Source organism: Hippoglossus stenolepis, chromosome 3 (genome assembly GCF_022539355.2).
Source record: "Hippoglossus stenolepis isolate QCI-W04-F060 chromosome 3, HSTE1.2, whole genome shotgun sequence".
NCBI lineage: Eukaryota > Metazoa > Chordata > Actinopteri > Pleuronectiformes > Pleuronectidae > Hippoglossus > Hippoglossus stenolepis.
Genome location: NC_061485.1, coordinates 8935022 through 8952701, shown reverse-complemented (window position 1 = coordinate 8952701; position 17680 = coordinate 8935022). Strand labels below are relative to the sequence as shown.

At 42.0% G+C, this 17680-nt stretch overlaps 1 protein-coding gene across 1 annotated transcript in view; it reads left to right on the top strand.

Annotated features, from left to right (window-relative positions):
- The first annotated feature begins 5097 nt into the window (after window positions 1-5097).
- The window catches only part of asic1b (acid-sensing (proton-gated) ion channel 1b), a 148206-nt gene continuing 135623 nt past the window's right edge, over window positions 5098-17680 (top strand). Inside the window, exons 1-2 of the mRNA XM_035153312.2 lie at window positions 5098-6602; window positions 15269-15464. Coding sequence (XP_035009203.1) covers window positions 6241-6602; window positions 15269-15464 — 558 coding nt within the window. The 5' untranslated portion in view covers window positions 5098-6240. The remainder of the gene's footprint in view (window positions 6603-15268; window positions 15465-17680) is intronic.

Here is a 17680-nt window from a genome sequence, read left to right as displayed (position 1 = left end):
AGTAAATGTAAAATAAATGTAAAGGTCTCGATTTACCAGCTCTCCAAATATCTCCAGACACTCATCTTGGATCGAGCCCGAGGCTGAGAGCACACAAAGTTTGTGAATGATGATTCCAAAACTTTTCCTCCACGGGCGCAGGATCAATCTTGCTGCAGAGAGACCCGATGCTGTATTGAACTGGAGACACAGATAAATAACCCATGTTCAGACCCAATCAACCACTCTAACAGGTGCAGGAGTGGCGGTGGTAAGATGACACTAGACCTCCACATCCACAAATTGCTTTCCACCATGTTCTTCATCTGTGCCAACCACACACTGATATCAAAGTGAGTCTAGATGTAATGGCAATTCCTTTAAAAGAGTAGTATAGACTTAGTGACTGAATGAATGCACGTCAAGTATTAGATTATAAGGTGATTTCCTACCTACGCAACCATCACTCGATCATTTGGCTTGTGAATTAGTTCTGCAGGCAATTCCCTCAAGAGTCTGACTTGGCAATTGCCTACATGAAAACACAGATGCGTGGAGGGTTGTAAACTTTCTGCTGAGCGTTAGCAGCCTGACATGATTTGCTCTTGAAACAGATACTGCGGGGACCAAAAGTCTGAGACCACTCTCTCTAAATGGGAAAGTAGGAGCCGAATAACACGTTACAGAGCCGAGGAAGTAGAGAAACACCCTGTGAAAGTTGCATACGACTAAGTATAACATCACTTTACGGAGACGGTACCTTGTTGAACTGCATCACAAAGAGCTCAACAGGAATATCAAGGCTTTCCCCTGCTTTCAATAAAGGCGTCCTTGACTGATAATGATGATTGCCCAGTAGGATAGTACCCATTTGTCTGGGCTGGGACCTGCAGATACTCATTATTAGATCTAACGACCATCTGTCTGTGAAGGCCTTGTCTGTCACCCTTTTGATGATGTCATGCCCTGGACCAGTGCCGGGACAACAGTTGCTTGGAAGCAGGTTCTGGGTGTGGGCTTGAAAAGGACTTAAATCATCGGGGTCAAGAGCCTCTTGCTCCGTCTGTGTCCCGCTTGCCTGACGATAACTAAAAAGACTTGTCAATGGGACCCCAGAGTGTGTTCCTATCCCCTGCCAGCTCCCTGTGAGCGGGTTGGCACACCACGTAGCCTTGGCCAAAGTAAAAGCCAGTCAGCGTGGAGTGAGCAGAGAGGACACAAGAGAGGAGAGGAGAGATTTACTCTCGCCAATCGTGTAATCCCAATGAAATATTAAAGGAGACTTGACCTCACAAACTGTTATGGAGACAAACCTCTTGTTTCCCATGTGCCAGCATGAATCCGTTTTCCATGTGAGGGCTCTACCCTACACTATGTAATAAACTTTACAATATGCAGATCAGTATTGACACAGATTGCATTATTTAGCAGTTAGCTAATAAGGTGTGAGAAGCTAATAATCGACCCTTAGCTTAGCCCCATTCCTTTCAGTGAACGCCCCGGCTATCACGCTAGCACGTACTGCAGTGTGCTTGCAAAGATACCAACAGCAGATTTACAACTCAGTTCTGAGCCAGCGTTAGGATCATTTTTTAAACGGTTGTTCTTCGGTTTCAGCAGGTTTTCAGTGGGAAAAGAAGATTTTTTCATTTCTATCTGATGACTCGGTTTCATCGGCTGAAAGGCAGACAGCCACAGTCAGATATTATCAGCTGTAGGCTGCAGCTCGCTAATGAATTAAGCTAGCAGTAACTCAGTGGGAAACAGATGGGAAAAGCGACATGAGGACAAAACAGAAAACAACAAAACAGAATTACAGGGCAACACATAGATAAGGTTTATTCTTCATTGCGCTCATATTTTAATGCAATATTTTTCACTTTGACAAGGGAAAAGGCTGAGAGGATGGGGACTAACCGATGCTTTTGCTAAAAAAAATCCAGCATCTATAGCAAGTTGACAGTTCTAGGATTGAACAGGGTTTTCTGTTGTAGTAAAACAGATTTTTGATTTTATATTATGAACAGCCACTGAACAGGCTTTTGCTTTTGGATATTTTGGAGTTTTGAAAAGTGAAGAAAACATGCCTAATGGTAGATGTTGATGAATAATCACAGGAGTTTGGAAAATGGCCTGTTGCAAAAGCTGCCACACTGGAACAAGACCTCCTTTTGGCTGCCATCACAAGTACATAAACACGTGCACTGACCAATCATGACAGAGGCTGTTGACATTGTTGTTTACAGCAGTAGACATGGAGGATAAAAGCAAATAACCCCAAGAAAAAGGAATCATCATCTTTGAGGGAGCACACAGACGGGAACATCTGTTTTTTATATTTATATGTCTTTGAGGAACCATACAAAAAGGAATAGCTGCCATTATTGTATTTTGTTCCTGCTTGTTCACAGTGGCACTTTGTGAGACCACCCCCGTCCCTTCTAACTCTTATGTCATGCATTTAAAGGCTTGGTTTAAAAAAAATGCATTTGGTCTTCCCTATGACTAACAATAATTACTCCTGTATTTACAACAAGTATCGATTTAAATAACCGTTTTATATGATCAGTGTAACAAAAATAAGATTTAGTTTTTGTCTGTAACTATATATAAGACCATACAACCAATTTGGGAGTCATGGCTCTTTCCAATTCTGTATTTGACTTTTTGCAGCAAAGCCTCACAAATTGATCATGTTAAAATGCTGTGATAAAATACGAAGGAGAGAGACTTTCAGGAAAGACAGGCTGTTCTTCCAGAAAGTTAAATATCAATCTGAAACCACAAGAAAAAGGAAAGACAGGCAGCTGAAATCATGAGACAGGACAGGACCCGCATTTAAGAGGGATTTGCTGCTGCTACTCCTGTCATGAAAAGTAATGTTTTAATCTAGTCCAAATGGTTCTCGATGGTGTAGTAAACAGCTGAATCATTTGTGGGTCAGGAGGTGGAGGACTACAGTTGTTTTTTGTAAAGTTCATCTTGCCTATCTGTACAAGACCCACACATTTTTACCCTACCTCTTACTTGATAATCTGTTAGTATAATCAGGTCTTCCTCCTTTCATGGAAAATCTAATATTTCTTTTCAACTTCTGAGCTTTCAAGATGTCCTTTGTAAAAAAATAAAGAGCCACTTTCATGGTGCCAGTGGATGGAAATATATTCATGAGCAGGAACGCTGAAACAGAGCTGAACAGCCTGTAAAGAAAGCAGCATAAAGCGATGACCGTCAGACAGGCCTCTTCATCCAGGTTCCTCTGAGGAGCGTTACAACATCAGTCTTCAAACTAATGCAAGTGGACAGAAGTATCATCTCAGTAAGCAACTCCATCATCACCGTGGCATAGACAACTATCATAAAACCTAAATTTGGCTAAATGAACAACCCAGCACCTGCTATCAAAGTTCACCTCAGTAATTCAATATCTATTGTAATATCAAACCCATGTGTGTCACCGCTTCTACCCAGAATTCACATCACCTGACTAGATCAGAGCGTGGCTCATCTTCCTCGCACTGCTTGCTGATCAATATGAGATGCAGGCTTTATAGACGACTGCCACGTTGTCACAGTCAATACTATGGCAAATCGCAATTATGGACGCATTATGAACAATTTCATGGGTGAGCTCCCCTCGCATCTTGGCAATATGGTTTCTATGACAGATTTGGCACTGGCACTCTTGCGACACATCTGCCTTATTGCCTATGTTTGGCTTACTCACTCACTCTGACATACTTGGATGTTCCACTCAGTCAGCGACATAGAATTGGTCAAGGGAGAAAATAGATTTGTTTGGGGATTTGTGTGAGTCTGTGTAAAATAGTGTGTATGCATGCATTGACACTCGATATGAAATCATAAATAATGGGTTTCTTTGGATTTCTTTTTTAAAATTAAACTAGAGTCCCTGTGTGCCATATGTGCTTCCACCACCAGCTGCCAAAATGCCTCTGGTTTGTAGATGATGATCAGCTTCAGAAATGCACTGAAATGCGAAAACAACTTTGCCAAAGCTCTGCATGGTGGAGAATATTCCTTTTTTTTTTTATTAATGCTGAACAATTCAAAACCAATTCCACTTCCTCTTGTAAATTCTCTCAGAACTAGGGTGAATTTAACAATTATAACCCAGATAGATTAACGCACTGTGCTTCTCCTGTACATAATACAGGCAACGTTTGGTTGCCGATTTACTTTACAAAATAAACATAGTAACTTTCACCGGTAGAAAGTAATACTTTGTGCTAGCTAGTTTTTTATCCATATCAGCTAGCTTGGACACCATCATAAAAAAGCAATGGAGATAAAGATAACAATTAATTTGGGAATTATATACGGAAAAAGCACCTGCTCAGTTCTCGTGTCTCATTGGCTTCCACGATCATGTGACACAAGCCAACTTAACATGTTACATCTGTTTTGTCACAAAACTTCCAACGACTGAAAACGTTTGGAAGTGATGCAGCCACCCATGTTTTATACTTATTGATATTTTTTAAATGGAATCAATACCAAATGAGTAGCTTGTGAGTATCAAAGTATCGATCCCGTACAATCCATCCGCCCAGAGCTCAGAGGAACATAAAAAAAAAAAGCAATGGTACTAAAGGCAACAAAGAATTTTTGAATTACAAATGGATAAAAGTTTATAATACAAAACAAAGAACCCCTGACAGAACTAAAGTTGGTCAAGTTATCCTGTTATAGTTTTTATCAATTGTCTTTCAAAATGCACTCTTTATTTTTGTCCCTAGGGGCTTCCATACTTGAGCTACTCTACTGACCTATCACTGATTAAGTTAACGTACGAAAGTCGCCATTTTCTTAAAATGTAAAGAGAATTTAACGTTAAAAACCAGGTAGATTAACGCATTGTGCTTCTCGTTTACGTGACTACAGGCGACGTTTTGTCCACTATTTACTTTACAAAATAAATAAATATAGTAACTTTCACCGGCAGAAAGTAAAAAACTAGCTGCTAGCTAGTTTTTAAACATCTTAGCTAGCTGGACCAGAGGAGCAGGGGGTGAGTTAACAGACATATTGTGTATTTATATATATGTAACTGTGTGTTTTAGTACAATATGTCTCCTGGGTGGAGGCTGAGACTTGTCGGAGTGACACCGACGCTGGACTTCGTCACCCGGTGGAGAACACACGTCGTCCTATCCGTGCTCTCTCCTGTCCGGGGGCGAATTTAATTGATCCGGGCAAACCGCGAGGTGGCTTCCCCCTGAATCCAGAGCGCCGAGGCTTCTCTGTGGAGCCAGGATTTGATCCCACATTAGCCATTGTTTGATTTCTCCCCACAACACTCGCACTGGAGGAGAAACCAACCGGCACTGAGGGACGAAACCGGCCAATTATCCCCGCATTGTTGTGGAGGCAGCAGCCCTGAGGAGGGGATGGATGCGGGCAGGCGAGCGGAGGCGCACCGAGGCGGCGGCGGCAGCAGCGGGTCTGTGACGGAGCGAGCTCCTCTGTGATGCAGCTGTGGACAACGCGGGACGTCGGCAGCGATTAAACCGCTAAAAGGAGGCGAGGAACCAGCGGGTGTTTGTCATTGTGCACACGTGTTGGGGGTCGACGATGAGCGGGGGAAGCCGTGTATCCAGCAGCAGCAGCAGCAGCAGCCTCCTCCACGCCGCACACAGGGAGCATCGCACCGCCGCTCCGCTGCCTCTGTGAATCAGATTGTCTTGTTCTTCCTCGCCGCGGTGATCCGTCATGTTCTCTCCCTGCACAGCCTGATCTTTTATTATTACTATTATTTTTTTTATTGTCGCACAGACCTGCCCGGTGTTTTTTCTGCGTGAAACCCAACATCAACTCTGTGGTATTACGGGGAAAGTGTGCGAGGAGAGGACATCTGTCCGTGCGCGCTCCACACCGGGATAATTCATCGTGGAAGTGTGACCCCCTCCTCCTCCTCCTCTTCCTCCTCCTCCTCCCCTCCCTCCTCAGCCGAGGTACCGCACATGCTTTTTCCCCCCACCTTCACTTTTTGTGTGTTTTTGTGTACGCTGGAGGTGTTTTGAGGAGATCTGGCGTAAAATGCGTAAAAGGCTGCCAGTGACGCAACATCTCACACGGGCTGCATGAGAAATACATGCGTCGCAGGGCGTGAACTTGCAGACACTAACATCCTTTACCATTAGTAAAGCATCTGCTTATCTATAAAGGCTCCTTCTGCAAACCCCTTCCCCAGCCACCCAGCCACCCGCCATCCCCCTGAATTCACCCAAACTCATCATCATGGATCTCAAAGCGGACTCGGAGGACATGGACTACAAGCGACCGGCTCCCATAGAAGTTTTCGCCAGCAGGTCCACGCTGCACGGCATCTCGCACATGTTCACCTACGAGCGGATGTGCATCAAGCGCAGCCTGTGGATCTTGTTCTTCCTGGGCTCCCTGAGCGTGCTGGTGCTGGTGTGCGTGGACCGCGTGCAGTTCTACTTCCAGTACCCACACGTCACCAAGCTGGACGAGGTGGCGGCCCCGATGATGGTGTTCCCCTCGGTCACCTTCTGCAACCTCAACTCCTTCCGCTTCAACCGGGTGACCCGCAACGACCTGTACCACGCCGGGGAGCTCCTTGCCTTGCTCAACGGCAGGTGTGTGTGTGTGTGTGTGTGTGTGTGTGTGTGTGTTCACTTCCCCATTGTGCTTCACACTGTGCGTTCAGAGCTGCCACATGGAGCAGCTCTACCTGTTGGTGTATGCATGTCTTCCACAGATAACTCCTCATCTTTGATTTCCTGCCATGGAATTACCCAGCCACCTTTTAACAGCCACTTTCTTCCAACATGCACGATAAAACAAACTCATATTCAGCACACACACACACACACACACACACACACACACACACACACACACACACACACACACAAACAGACACACAGTGCCTGCTTGGATGATAAGATTTCTCCTCAGGGAAAACCCATCTGTGAGGATTTAGCAGTTGTTGATTCGGGATTTGATCGTGTCCAATGCACAATACCAGGCGACCGCGATAAGACCGAAACGTTTGGGTGAAGCGGTACATATTTAATTTGGGTACATTCTTCTGCAGTTATCCCAAAGCTGAAGACCAATAGATGACTAATTCCCTGAAACTCCCTCTTTAGCTGTAGTAAACAGTGTTGATGCTTTATTTGTAAGGCCCAGCAGTTTAAATCTCTGAGGTACTAGTGAATGTTGAACTTTGGCTTTAAGCTTGGTGGAAATGCAACTTTATAGATGCACTGTAATGTCTGAAAAGTCTCAGGTGAAATCCTAAATGTCACATGGAAGTGCCAGGAAGTGTTTTTGCACCTGTGTCACAGGTTGTTGCTGCAGACCGCTGAGAGATGTTCGGACATGATTGAAAAAACATGTTGAATCTTTCACGGGTCTGTGTGAATGTGAACTTGGACTTGACATTAGCCTGAGGTGAGAAGGGGTTGAAGGGTGTTTTCTGAGAGTGTGGAAGGCAGCATTAGAACTGATGATTTAATAATGTGGTGACATTACAGATCCTGTCTGCTGAAATCCACATTGCACATGTAATCTGCTGTGTGTATGAAACCCTATCTAACAACATGAAATGTACCCCCTAACATCAATTATTTGAAATATGTTGATACAGTTTTTAATTTGAAAGAGTGAGCAGGAACACATTTTTATCACAGATCATGTGAATCCCACAGGTAACTGATAATGGAGGAGCTATTTCTAAGTGGTTATAAAATGATGACGAAGAAAAGGCCGCCGGTGCATTTCTTTGCTTCATCATTTTACAGTCCATGTGATACGCATACCTCAATATTGGATAAGTAGATGAGTAGATTTTTAAATCCCCTGCCGACAAAGTGCAGAGAGACGTGTGTGATTCACAGCTGCCATCCCCTCCCTTTACGCTCCTTGTTTTCTGCTGTGCTTTGATCATTCAGTCTTTTTCGGCAGCCGTGACAAGCTCACTGCCGTCGATATTCAAACTTCTGACTTTAAAATTTCCTCACTTTTTCTTTTCCTAAGCCACCCAGCTTATTCTGATCACGTTTAGCAGCGCAGTACAGATGACCGTCCTCCACTCCATACTCGCAGCTAAAGCCGTGTGAAATTCACTCACACACACACACACAAACACTGCTCACTGCCCTTATGTAGAAATAAAAGCTCCAACACATAAATGCGTCTAAAAACCGTTTTCAACACATTATTCAGTGTATTTTTATCATATTGATCCACACAGCTCTGCAGCCTAAGGCACAGCTGGAGTGTGCTACATGCTAGAATGACATAAATTCAATTTTCCCATTTTCATACTGAATATTGCTGCTCCGTGACCTCTATATATGCATCCATATTACAGGTGATAACCTTACAGGAAAGAAATGGATTCCATTGCTCGGGGCTGCAGTTCGAGAGCTTTATGGTGTAGATTTCAACCAGTGTCCCTACATCCTACGTGGATTCATTTCTCTGTGTTTGCACAGACTGTTGTAATGGCAAACCATTAAAATATCTACATGCTGAATTTACTAGTGCAGGTCCAGCCAGATATCCCGGATGAAGTGAGATGTGAAAAGCATAAGGGCAAGAGCAGTGAATATTGAAGAGGGAGGACACAGAAAAAATGAAAGCAGTGGCACTTGCTCCAAGTGACTTTGGAGCGAGCTGGCTTCTGATGGAGGGAGGGGACTACAGAGGCAATTAACTTGTGTCTCGTAAGCTTGTGATGAACAAGTCTTTATCCCTGTGTAATTAGTGCTGTTTGTTAAGCTACAGAGTTGTGCCGCTGATTAACACTCTGGCTCACTGTTCCTAGCCCCCTTTCTTTCCTTACACGAGCCACACACCCCTCTACTTCCTCTACAGATCGGTTCAGTACGTGATATTTTCTTAAATTATTACAAAGCCAGCTTTGTTGGTAGGTCAGTCTCTCACAGTCCAGAGGTAGAAAAGATACTGTGTGATAAGGACTTTAGAGTAATAACAGAAGAACTTGAATCTAACTTGTAGATAAAGAAGTTCTCAGGGTTTCCTCTTTTAAATTAAACATTGATTGGGTGGAAAACACTTTAGTGGCAAACTTCTAGATATCAGGCAGCGTGCTGTTGCCTTTGTTAGAAAACGGTAGAAGAAAAACAAAGTGCTATGCCACTGTGAGACGGCGTACATCACTTTGTCAGGAGGAAGCAGCGGTATCACTGATGCCAGGCTGTCTTAGATACTATGAAATTCATAGCTGAACTGTGAGTAACTTCACCTTAACTCCACTCCCGCAGTCTCCATGCAAAAAGAAAAAGCAATCCAAAAAAAAAACAGATCCCTTTTTTCTTATTGTTTTTGCCGGTTGGAGTCACACTTGGTAGTGCGGAAAATTACGAGTAAATTGCTCAGTTTTATTTGTATTGTGTTGCAATGGCAATTATATGATAATTAATAAAAGAGAGGTCACTTTGGAAGTAGGTGTTGGTGATGTAGTGCATGCTGCCAAAAAAGCGTTGAATCAGCTCATGAAAGTCAGAGAAGCGAGTCCTGTGCTTGCACAGTTCTCAAGCTTTAACATGTTTCCTGAGCTTGCAAACATGCTGAAAAGTCACATAAGCAGTGTGTGAAGTGCCACAAAATGTGACACTCGATAACTTTGACTGTGTTATCTGCCTCAGCAAGATCACAGCTCCTAACCAGGATTTGACTGGTGTAAAGACAAAAGTGCTGGGGAGAGGATGGAGGGAAGCCAGATCATTATGCAGATAACAGAAAAGCAGAGTGATGCCTCTAAAGCGGATTTTTCGGATGTGGGCTCATTTTTATTCATCTTGTCTTTTGTAGTAATTGTGTTCCAGAGAGAGGATTACCAATGGACAGACATAAGTAGGCAATTTAGTATTTATTAAGGTTTTTAACAGATCAAATGTGAGTTCTTTAGTACTGAAAATCACTGCCAATTGGGCACTGGTTCCTACTGGACCGAATCACCTCTCAGAGATACACTGTAGGTGCCTCATTTCGGTGCCTCAGCAATGTACTGAAATAGTCGCCCTGCTTACAGATGATATAAACCTCATGTGCCCAGTTAACAATACATTGTGGTTGCAACACACTCTGTATATGGCTCTGGTAGCACGTACAGTTAGCTAGTAGCTACCTCAAACTCTAGTCAACAAAATGCCTATAGCTCAATGGTCACAAGTGTGGTTTGTGTGAACCCATAGCAAGCCAATCAGCAGGCAGTGTGGGCATCCATGGCCCCTGCAGCCAGGAGTAAATTGATAACATATTTGTAGTTTTATATTTAAGTTAAGTGTACTGTAAACAGTTAATAGATAATATGTTAAATTTCAATGTCTGATTTGCCTTAGAAATACAAAAGCCATTCTTATCTTGAGCGTTTTTTTAAAGAAAAAAGCATCGTTTAAGCACCGGTACCATTTTTTAAGAATAGATTTAGCACCGGGACAAAACCCAAACGATACCCAACACGAGTGATAAGTGTATTTTGCTTCTTTTGTTTGTTTATGCAGTTGCTCATCAGTATAATATACTTGTGTCCTTGGGTTCACCCTACCTCTCAGTGGCACTTGATTGCATTTCTATGATCTTGTCCAGAATGGCAGTGTGTGCTGCATTGCCATTAAGATGTGATTGTCAAAACTCTGCCACCAGGAATCATTCCAGTTATTGCATTTTCAAGGACACTGCACAAACAATACAGTCCTCGTTAGCGTATGACTTCAATTAGTGCTTAGTGGATAATTACCTGATATTATATCAAGATGTGTTCATTGTTGTGTCACACTGCCTTGAGATGTTAACACATCTTAATACAATTTCCAGTGGAGGAATATTGTTTTTTTGATTATATAAACATGTATAAGTGAGTAAGTAAAGTTTTGACAAAGTACAGTTTTATGACAACATTTTCACCATCAAAGTTCAATCAGCAGTTGCTCTTGCACCCTCGCTCCTCTCATTAGGCGCGAAGTGATGCAGATGTTCCTTCATTCGTTTTAGTCACCACAAGAAAATTAAAGTGGTTGTGGCCCGTAATCCAATTTAGCCTCCCCCACCCCTATGTAGCGAGTTTGCTGTGATTGCTTTAGGGAGCAGTGGCAGGGCAATATTAAAAATCTACCCATATTATTGTGATTGTATGCGCTTCAACTAAAGCCTCCTGACTCGGGGATCTGAGCACAGCGTCTTAAGTGCTCTCCTGGCAGCTTTGTGTTGCCTATAAGACACAGGCTCAGGATAAAATTCAATTAAGTTCAGTATATACAACATCAGGCCGTATCTTCTTATTAGACTTAAGCATGACAGTATCGTGATGCAGTGCCTGTGTGGGCGAGAAGTAGTTTCGAGCTGAGATTTTTCTTTTGCCATCAAACATCACACATCTTTTTCCGTGATTTAATCTGACCTGTCATTTACAGAGCTGTGTGTTTTCAGTCATTACCATTCGTGTCACTTCCAAACAGCAGCTAGTAATAGCTGGTTTGATACCGGCAAATATAAAATTTTCAATAAATGTCCGTATTGGGGTAAGACAATGGTGAATGAGCCCTGCAGTGTTTATATTAATTTGCAGTTTTATGAGCTGTATTTCTGTGGTGACGTTCCTGGAAATAATAATGTGTTCTGCTAATGTAATCTCGATGAGCAGATATCTGTATATGAATGCTGAATACTAAATTGCTGTCAGACAATAGTTGGTTTGTTCTGAAATCACTGCTAAAACAAATAATCCCTACTGCTGCAGCTTCACATTAAAAGCATTTAACTAAAACAAAACACAAGTCAACTTTTGTTATGAAGTAGTCACAGGAAATGCCATGTGTTTGTCAGCTTGGCGCTTACTGCTAATGTTAATCAAAACTTCATCGAAGACAACGGCCATTTTCATCATTTATTTGACAGCAGATCAGTTCAAATCTTTGTAGGAAGTAATGGAACAAGAAGGAGCAACCACAGTGAGCCGGGCTGCAGGCGACACCCTCACTGCACACATCCATTACCCATTAACCCCACACAACCTTAATTTGCCTTGATAAAATTTCAACAACAGCCAGATTCTTTAATTTATCGTATATTCAATCCATGAGCAAAGTGGTTTCTTTTATGCCATATAGCTTGTGTTGTTTATGCTAATTCTTCTTACATTGCTTTGAAAAGATGAGTAAAGGGATGTTGGCTGTTTTTCCTAATAAAAATGTAAAATAAAACACTTAATCACTGATGTTACTGTTTAGTGGGAGTGATAGTTGAATCTTTGATTAGTTATTTGATAAAATATGTTTGGAATTAGCGGGTGACAAACGCTATCTTAAAAAATTGTTTAAATGGTTCTGGTTTATTTTTTATGCTTAATTTGACGGGGATATTGCGTGACATTCAATTCAACACTTGTTAAGAACAATACTCTGAATCTTCTCTATAACAGCACTGCTTAAGAAAAACCATGACAGATTCACCTCTCACGTCTGTGTTATGAGCACAGCAGCGAGAAACCGTCTTCATTTCAAATGACAGAACATTGAGTCTCACGTGGTGAATATTTTTTATTTCATTCTGTTTGTAGCAGGTAAACAACACTGCAGCTGCAGAACATATTACATTTCTTGTAATTTGGTCGGAACATGAGTTGAGAACTCGTCGCCAGTTGAATATGAAGGCAGTTCTCACAAAATAATGAATCTAGTATTTCATATTTTATTCATGGATCAACTTACATTATTCCCATCATCAAGGGACAAAATCTTGCTCATGAGCACTGACAAAAGCTTGACCTTGTGTAATTAAAAAAATCTGTGAAGATTTACCACCAATTACCATTTGAAATAGTACCGATATCCACGAGAAATAACTCTGCTGTAAGCATCCACAGATTTATTGTCAGAGGAGAGGGGTATGCCGTTGTCTCTCATGGTTTTCAATTCTAATTCTGGTTTTCCTCAGCTTGGGCCAGATTTATTCATGTTTGCGAATGTAAATTGAGCTGTCCATAATTATTGCAATAGCACAATACATGAACCCCATTATAAGATGGCTGCTGCTCTCAGGCATCCCACACAAATTCATGACTTCATATCAAAAGCTACACCCCACTTCAGAAGTAACAGACAGACTGACCTCTGTGTTGCTTAATTCCCAAAACCATTAAACACGCGTTTTCTGTGCTGTTCACTCTGATAGACTCCGTGTGTCCTAACAAATTGTTCTCGTAAGTGTCTGTCAGTAATGCTTAATCTTGGCGGTACATAATTTGGATGCGTGTACCACTGATGGCCCATTGCTCAGCGGGGGTCATCAATGAGCTGTCCTTTCTCCGAGCGGGGCCACACTAGTTAATTGAGGTTAATTTGTATCTGGGAGTGACTGTGGGCAGGTGCTGGAGGATGATGGTGGTTGTCAGCAGAGGCATGTCATAAATGATTTCCCCCCCCCAATGTTTTCCTTCTGTGAGTGTGGTGATTGAGTTTTAGTTTGGTGTGTGTCTATACACACAAAATTAATTCAACTTTGTCATGTGTTTTGGAGTGAAGAGACACAGAACAGGAGAAATTCAAGTGTGTCTGTATATGCTTCCCTACATGATACACCTCATTACATTTTGCAGCAGATGCTAGATGAAGCGTTTTGTTTGATTTGAACTTTATGTAGGCTTTGCCAGAGTGTGCAGAATCCTCAGCATGAATTACAGCATTATGAGCATTGTTATGCTTACGACGTGAAAATGTACTGCCACCACAATTAATCCTAATTATTTGGCAGATTGATTAACATGATTGTGTGAAAAGAAATATTCCCCCTTCTCTAAGTAATGAGCTATTTTCTCCCACTCAGCAGTGCCCGTTGTGGCTGGCACACCGCAGCTAGGCTGCCACTTTCAGACAACATGTGTTGGTTTTTGTCAGAATATTATAAATATGCTCTTTTTGCTGCTTATCTAATAATTTTTTACATGTTAATCTCATAGACTGTATATAAAGATGGATGACTTGTACAAAAACAAAGTAAAACATATTCTGGATGAAGGTGTGGCCATCTCGTGCTTCTGGCATCATTTGGAGCCAGATGTCTGCGCAGTAGTGATTGTGGAGTAAAGCTGCGGTATCGGGGTCATGTGCTACACGTGCTCAACCAATTGCGAGTCAGTCTCAGCTGTCTATCATGTTGTTTCACCCATTTTTTTTTTTTTGCATGAAATCAAACAGCTAAAACCAAACGTACAGGAAATATGAACCAACATTAGTGAGTGAAGAACTAGTCTGCTGTTCACTTGGATTTTTATATTTTGCTCCATATCCCATCTGCTAATATGGAGGAGGTTGGGTTTGTGAATCATTCTGCAGCCAGCCACCAGGGGGAGATCCAGATGATTTGGCTCCACTTTTGGGGAGCTGTCATATCTATGGTTGAATCTCCATTGACCTGCCAAAATGGCTCATCTCCCTGCCAAACTCTTTAAATTAGCATTTTTACAGGGTCTTGACCTACAGCTAAGGCTGAATCCCCACTAATCCATTTAAGTTTTAAAAGGCAACACACCTGGCGTCCCAACTAGTCCCTAAAACAGAGACTTTTGTAAATGCTGCATGACACATTTTAGTTTGAAAACTTAGCCTTAGTGTTTTAGACTACATGGACAGAAAATGGAAATGCTGACGCAGTTTGCTGGCTGATTGGGACCTTCAGTCATGACATATTCTCCCTGAGTTGTAACGCACCTTTTTGTAATTTCATCCTTTTTCTGTGTGTGCTCCTTTCCGATGCTTTCCTCCATCGATGCATAATGCTCCAAGTACCACTCAAATATGGTGTCCTTACACTCATGTTCCTTTCAGAGTAGACAACCTGCTTCCTGTTTACACCAGCATGTCTGCCATCTGTGAATGGTCATGTAATGTACTGTATTTTCAGGTGTTTCAGTGTTCTATGCTCTCCTGTCTCTGGTTATTCCTCGACTCTGTATCTGTTTGAAGATGGTGATTGGAGACTGTTGAGAATTGCAGTGGAAATTAGTTTTACCTTTTTGATATGTACTTGTTTGATGTGTTTCTTGCTATTCATATCTGGAGTAAGCCCTTTCAAAAACAGTTTTTTTGTATCTCATACAGGAAGAGAGAAGCTAAAAAAAGAGATAGGAGATAAGACAAAGGAGATAAGCTCATATTTGGATATTCTTTGAGAAAAGGTCCAGGTGATTTATAGGATTAGTGCATATACTTGTGTGTTTATGAAGGTGCTTCGTCATGTTCACATTAAGTAATTCCATAACATTCTTGTCCAGGTATGAGATCCGGGACCCACACATGGTGGAAGAAAATGTCATGCAAGTCCTGAAGGAAATGGCCGATTTTGACAACTATAAGCCCCGGCCCTTCAACATGCGTGAATTCTACGACCGAACGGGCCACGACATCAAGGAGATGCTGCTTTCCTGCTACTACCGGGGCATGGAGTGCAGTGCTGAAGACTTCAAAGTGGTGAGTCTGGAATGTCAACAGTTAAATGTCCTCTGCAGTGCCAGCTGAGGCCTGCCAACGCCAGGGTGAGCTGAGCGCGTTTGTATTTCAAGGTCAGCGCTGATAGAGTTTATTATGACGTCTATATAATTTTGAGCATTGTTGAGCAATCATTGCTTTTCGGGAAATGACAGGTCAAGATATAGATGATATTGAATTGTATGGACGGATTTTATTTTCAATTCAATCTGTGGACCCCATCAGTCCAGATCCAGAAGGACTGAGAACCGTTGTGTTCCACTGTGGTGGAGTCACTTTGAGAGTATATCATTGTACTATGTGCAAGCCTGATGTTGTGCTGGCCCTAGTGTGATAGTTTAGTCTCTGAAAGGCTGAGCAATCCTCTCATGAAAGATTGAAACTTGCTCTTTTGCTGAACCCTGGGTCAGTACCATAACACTTGCTTTATGAGTAAGAAGTTTAAAAAATCTGTTGCTCTGGGAGATTTGGTGCGACTGTTGTTTTTTTCTTTTCTTTTGTTTTATTACCTGGAACCTGTGTGACCTTTTATATCTGCTGTACAGTATACAGATTTATCAGATACAGCTGCAGTAACAACCCCTAAGCTGCCTGAAGTGCATGGAGCGTACCTTGTCCTGATAGTCATCTTATGGCTGTCATCAGTTTGGTTTTAGATTTTATTTCATGTCTGTATAATAATAGCGGGGATTTTTGCTTCCAATGATAAAAATGATGACTGCACAATACACTCATTTCTATTGTAATGTGTATTTTGCTGATACAAAGAAATTAACAAAAACGATCATTACTTTACTTGCAAATATTTTGTTTATTTGTTAGACATTTGGAAGTCTGTTTTTTTTTGGGTGGTGGACAAGGAGTGCACAGTGTTTTTATCAGGGCTTTTTGTCTGACAGCGGCTTCTTACTACGGCTGGAAATGGAGTTGATAAGTACATTGACTCTAAACCATATATTTAATGTGCGATACAGTCAGGGTCCGAAATTAACACCTGTCAAGTGCCAGATGTGGGCAGATTGTCCGTTTGGGAAGTAAATCTCAGAAGACGAACCGCCCCACTGGCAGGTAGATGTATGTACCAAAATAGTCAAGTAATAAAACACCATCCAGCTTTTTGATTTACAGCCCAGCTCTACACACACAAACGCACACACACACACACACGCACGCACACGCGCACACACACACACACACTGTCACAGCTCCACAACTGGACCTTACATAGACTTTATTTTTCTGGAGACTTGCATTAACCCTAAACATAATCGATAACTATCCAACTCTAACCTGAAACTTTACCAAACTCTAACTTTACATGTTAATGTCTAATATCTATTGAGGAAGATTCTCTTTACATAAGTGGAAATGTTAAAAAAATAACTGTCAAATTTCTCCCAGGGACATACACAAATGAGGATCCTCAGAATATTGTCTTTTGTAGGGGTCCTTGACTGGAAAAAAAATTCTTAGTATTTAACCGCATGCTTTTTCTTGAGAAAGTAGAACTTTTTGCTTCTGAATGGATTCAGTGCAGCTCCTGTGAACACCATTTAGTGTCGTGCTCACCTTGCTGTCACTTGTAAAGTCAAACCTGTCACAGCCGTCTTGGAGATAAACTGGAGATTCTTATAATGGACTCTTTTTACAGAACTGACCCTCACAAACTCTCTGAGCTTTTTAAAGTGTAGCAGAGTGCTTAGCTAACTTTAAAAATCAGGCCTCCTGCTTTTACTCATAACAATAAAGGTGCTCTTCACATGACAAAGCAAAGTGCTCCTCCAGACCAGTGCACCAATTTGATAAATAACGTTAATGTCTGTAGGCAGAAAATGTGCCTGAAGACGAGTGTAAATCTCTCTCTCCCTCTGTCTCACTCCTTACTCTGTCCTTCAGTGGCCCTTAGAGGTAGAATATCTCATGCTCTGAGGATTTCCGCCCTGTATACCGTAAAACCATGTAGTACAGGAGTGGGCTGCAACACGGCCCACTTGGTACGGCTCCTGTAATGTGCTGATGTGTCCACATTTACTGTAGTTAGTTGTGCTTATGGCAGATGGTGCGTCGCAGGGCTCTACTGTATTAATACAGTTGTGGACCTGGATGGAACAGCTCAGCAGAGAGTACTAATGGGGTGGAAAGAATCTTCAGTGTGATAGCAAAAGAATAAAGAAAGGACGATGAACACTCCCTCCACC